The following is a 3137-nucleotide window of genomic DNA, read 5'->3' on the forward strand; positions in this document are numbered from 1 at the left end:
ATGGCGGCCCCGGTGGAGAAAGAGGCTCTCGTTAAGGGAGGCCACATGAAATCCCCAGCACGGTTACTGTCAACATTTACGTCCTCAACACTGCCGTGTATATACAGAGACACCATTGTTCTCGCGGCAACCCATCCAACGGTTGCCAGTGCAGGCATCAAAGATGACGGATGGTTCATCTCCGATTTCTATGCGTTCAATTACCTTCTGAAAGGCCATGGCAAGGAACAAACGTGGCTTACAGCAGCTGATCCCAACCGACTCGTGGAGAAATACGGGCCATATTTACATGGCAACCCGTACGAGGAACGCAAAGTCTGCCTTGATGACGAACTACTACGCCAGAAGAAACTGACCGATGTTACTGTGGTCCGCTCATCTGGAATGATCGAAAGGTTTATCTCTGAGGCCAAACGAGCATCGGAGTTGGCGAAGAAAACCAACGCCCCACTCCTCCTTCTGGTTTTCTGTCACGGTCTGCCGAATCATCATCTTCTCCTCGATGACGGTGAGCGACGGAAGGGTCTGAGTATACTTGCCTTGAAGGCGGTTCTTGAGCCAGCTGCGCGTATTACCCTGGTAACTACGGCTTGCTTCTCCGGAGGGTGGGCGGTTACTCCAGACCTAAACACCACTGCACTGACAGCTGCCAGTCATTTTCCTGATCTCGAACGTGGCATTTCTATTGCCTGGGGCGTATCCGCAAGTATTGGACGTTCCTGTGGGTCTATATTTGCGAGTACAATGATCGAAACTTTATCCAGCGCTACAAGTCCTCTACTAGACGCCTACGAACTTAGCGACGCAAGTAACGAAAGTACCCTCCAGCCAGATACGCCGACCGAACATCAAACTCTCACATACAACGCATTCTGTCAATCAGTTTTGGATACTTGTCAAAACTCGGTCACCCGACTTGCGGAATTCCAGAATTTCAGCTTCAGTGCCCAGAATGATGATTGGGAGTATTCTTGGACTGGCAGAACAGGAGTACCGCTGGCCCATTTTCGAGAACAGTGGGCTAAATTGGAATCTTACCCTTATACAGGACCCGCGGATTTGAGAGACAATATGAACACCGACCCTCATAATATCCATTTCAAGACCGCAGGTTTCAGCCGAACGGGTGGGGTACGAACTGAAGGTGACCAGAGTATGCTCGACACCATGACGGATCACATAGCCCACAGAAGACTTAAAGAGATGGCAAAGACCTTCCACGATACCTGTCCAGGAGATTGGAACCGAAGTGACCACATATCCTTGAGTAGTCGTTTGTTCCGCTTCTATAAAGGCTTGGACCTTGAAGATATGGAGATGTTGGAGGCTACTATTCGGTTTCGATGGGAGGCGGCACTTCTTGCAGACTACCTTCTCGAGACATTCAAACTTTCGAAGCCAGGAAATGAAATGTGCATCATGTGGCACAACGGTATTTGGTTGAAAGCGATCGAGAAGAAAATCCCCGAACCTGAATTCAGCAAGAGGTGGTTAGCGATAGCTACGACACTCGAAGATGCCTTCGACTTGCCTCGTCTCCCACTACAAGGCCCGCCTTTTGGCCGACCATTATCTTACCTGGTGGCGGCATTGATTGAGTCTGATAAGCCGAAGTATGAGCTGGCTGAGATTTGCGATGCTATCAAAGAGCTTATGGAAAACGTCAAGGCATTCCAAAAACAGCGGATGTGCGAAGACCGAGAGGTGCGTCACAGGGGACGGGAATGGCTCAAGTCCATTGGTCGACAAGCGCGAAGATCACTGTCCCCTCGTAAAATGAGAAGCACACCAGGATCTGTGCCCGCATGATGGGTTTTTTTTTTCTGCTCAAAGCTACGGAGCTGCAAACGATGTCGGCCTGGGTGGGATCGGACTCCGAAGCCTACCATGTTGCTTTATATCCATAGTGTGGTATACCTTTGACCGAATGTGTTTTTGCTTCGAGGCCTTTTTTGCTAAATCTTATGAAGCTCTGCCAGGTTGCTGTTCAATTTATTTTTTAAACCTATCACTTTAGCTGCAACATCAATATATGTATTATCGTCACATTATAATACTACATGCTAGTTAAGTAACTCATCTACTTAGCTCCTACTAATTGACCAACAAGGTATCCGAGGAAAGAATGAGGCAAACTCGCTTCAACTTGATATTAAAGCGTGTGTTTTGTTAATAGTAGGTAAAAGGATCAGTATCTGTTACTGGTACTAGACAAAGTTCTTTATAATTTACGGTCATTTGTAGTCATAGCTGACTGCTGGGTTCGAGCTACTATAAAACATGGATGTTTCATGTTTGTGTGTGACCTATGTACTTGATAAACATTCGATGACAGGGGCAATCTTGCGTGTAATGCGCTAGAGCATTCGAGCCCCCATACCCTTCATCGATACAAGCCAGAACGTAGTAGGTGGCCTACTGCATATCGGTAGCCACCCAGTTTGAGTCTGTAGCTTACACTACCATGCCATGGCGCCCGCCGGGAAATTTAGAATACGGTATACTTTCGTTGACTGCATTTATTTAGTATCCATTAGAATATGGTCTCTTCTGAAAATATGATATTTTAATATCTATTAGCAGTCCCTTGAAGAATCCTCTCTTCCAAGATCCCAGCATACGTAGAAACCATCAGTTATATACGCATGCTATTGACAATCGAAGTAGAAAAAGAGGTGAAAAGCCGTTTTGTCGGATGGGGAGAAAGAAGGATGGGGGAAAGGAATTAGACCGGAGGATAGATGAAAAATGAGAGGAATGAAGCTGAAGATGGGAGAAACGGAGAACAGAGGCGGGAGATGGGAAGTTCTATTGTCAGGAAAGGCAAGTGCTCAAACAAAAATCTTGTGTCTATAACTATACAGCATCTACATATAGTCCAGAGGATTAGTGGATTGCACTACAATGGCGCCTAGTGGTTCGACTATCAGTAAAGGATTCCTTGTGGCAATAGCTCTGAAGGGAAGCAAAATATTGAGATATGATCTTTGCTTTCAGAGTAATCATACCTTCTTGGAAACTGCGGCACAAGATAAGATACTATACAATAAAAAGGTTCCCTCCTGTGTCGTAATGAAGGCCTTGATCTACTGCGCTATTCCTGTTCAATGGTTAGTTCCTCGGCGTGCAAATAGCGT

General features: G+C 46.3%; 1 protein-coding gene across 1 annotated transcript; it reads left to right on the plus strand.

Moving 5' to 3' along the window:
* N7469_009043 (uncharacterized protein) lies at positions 1-1809 on the plus strand (the record flags this gene model as incomplete). The annotated part of the gene is made up of 1 exon (XM_056647961.1): positions 1-1809. One exon carries the CDS (start codon positions 1-3, stop codon positions 1807-1809), a length of 1809 nt encoding a protein of 602 aa, XP_056497726.1.
* Positions 1810-3137: the final 1328 nt, after the last annotated feature.

This window comes from Penicillium citrinum (assembly GCF_028827155.1).
Source record: "Penicillium citrinum strain IBT 23319 chromosome Unknown utg000008l:1.0-2707905.0:1.0-2709502.0, whole genome shotgun sequence".
NCBI lineage: Eukaryota > Fungi > Ascomycota > Eurotiomycetes > Eurotiales > Aspergillaceae > Penicillium > Penicillium citrinum.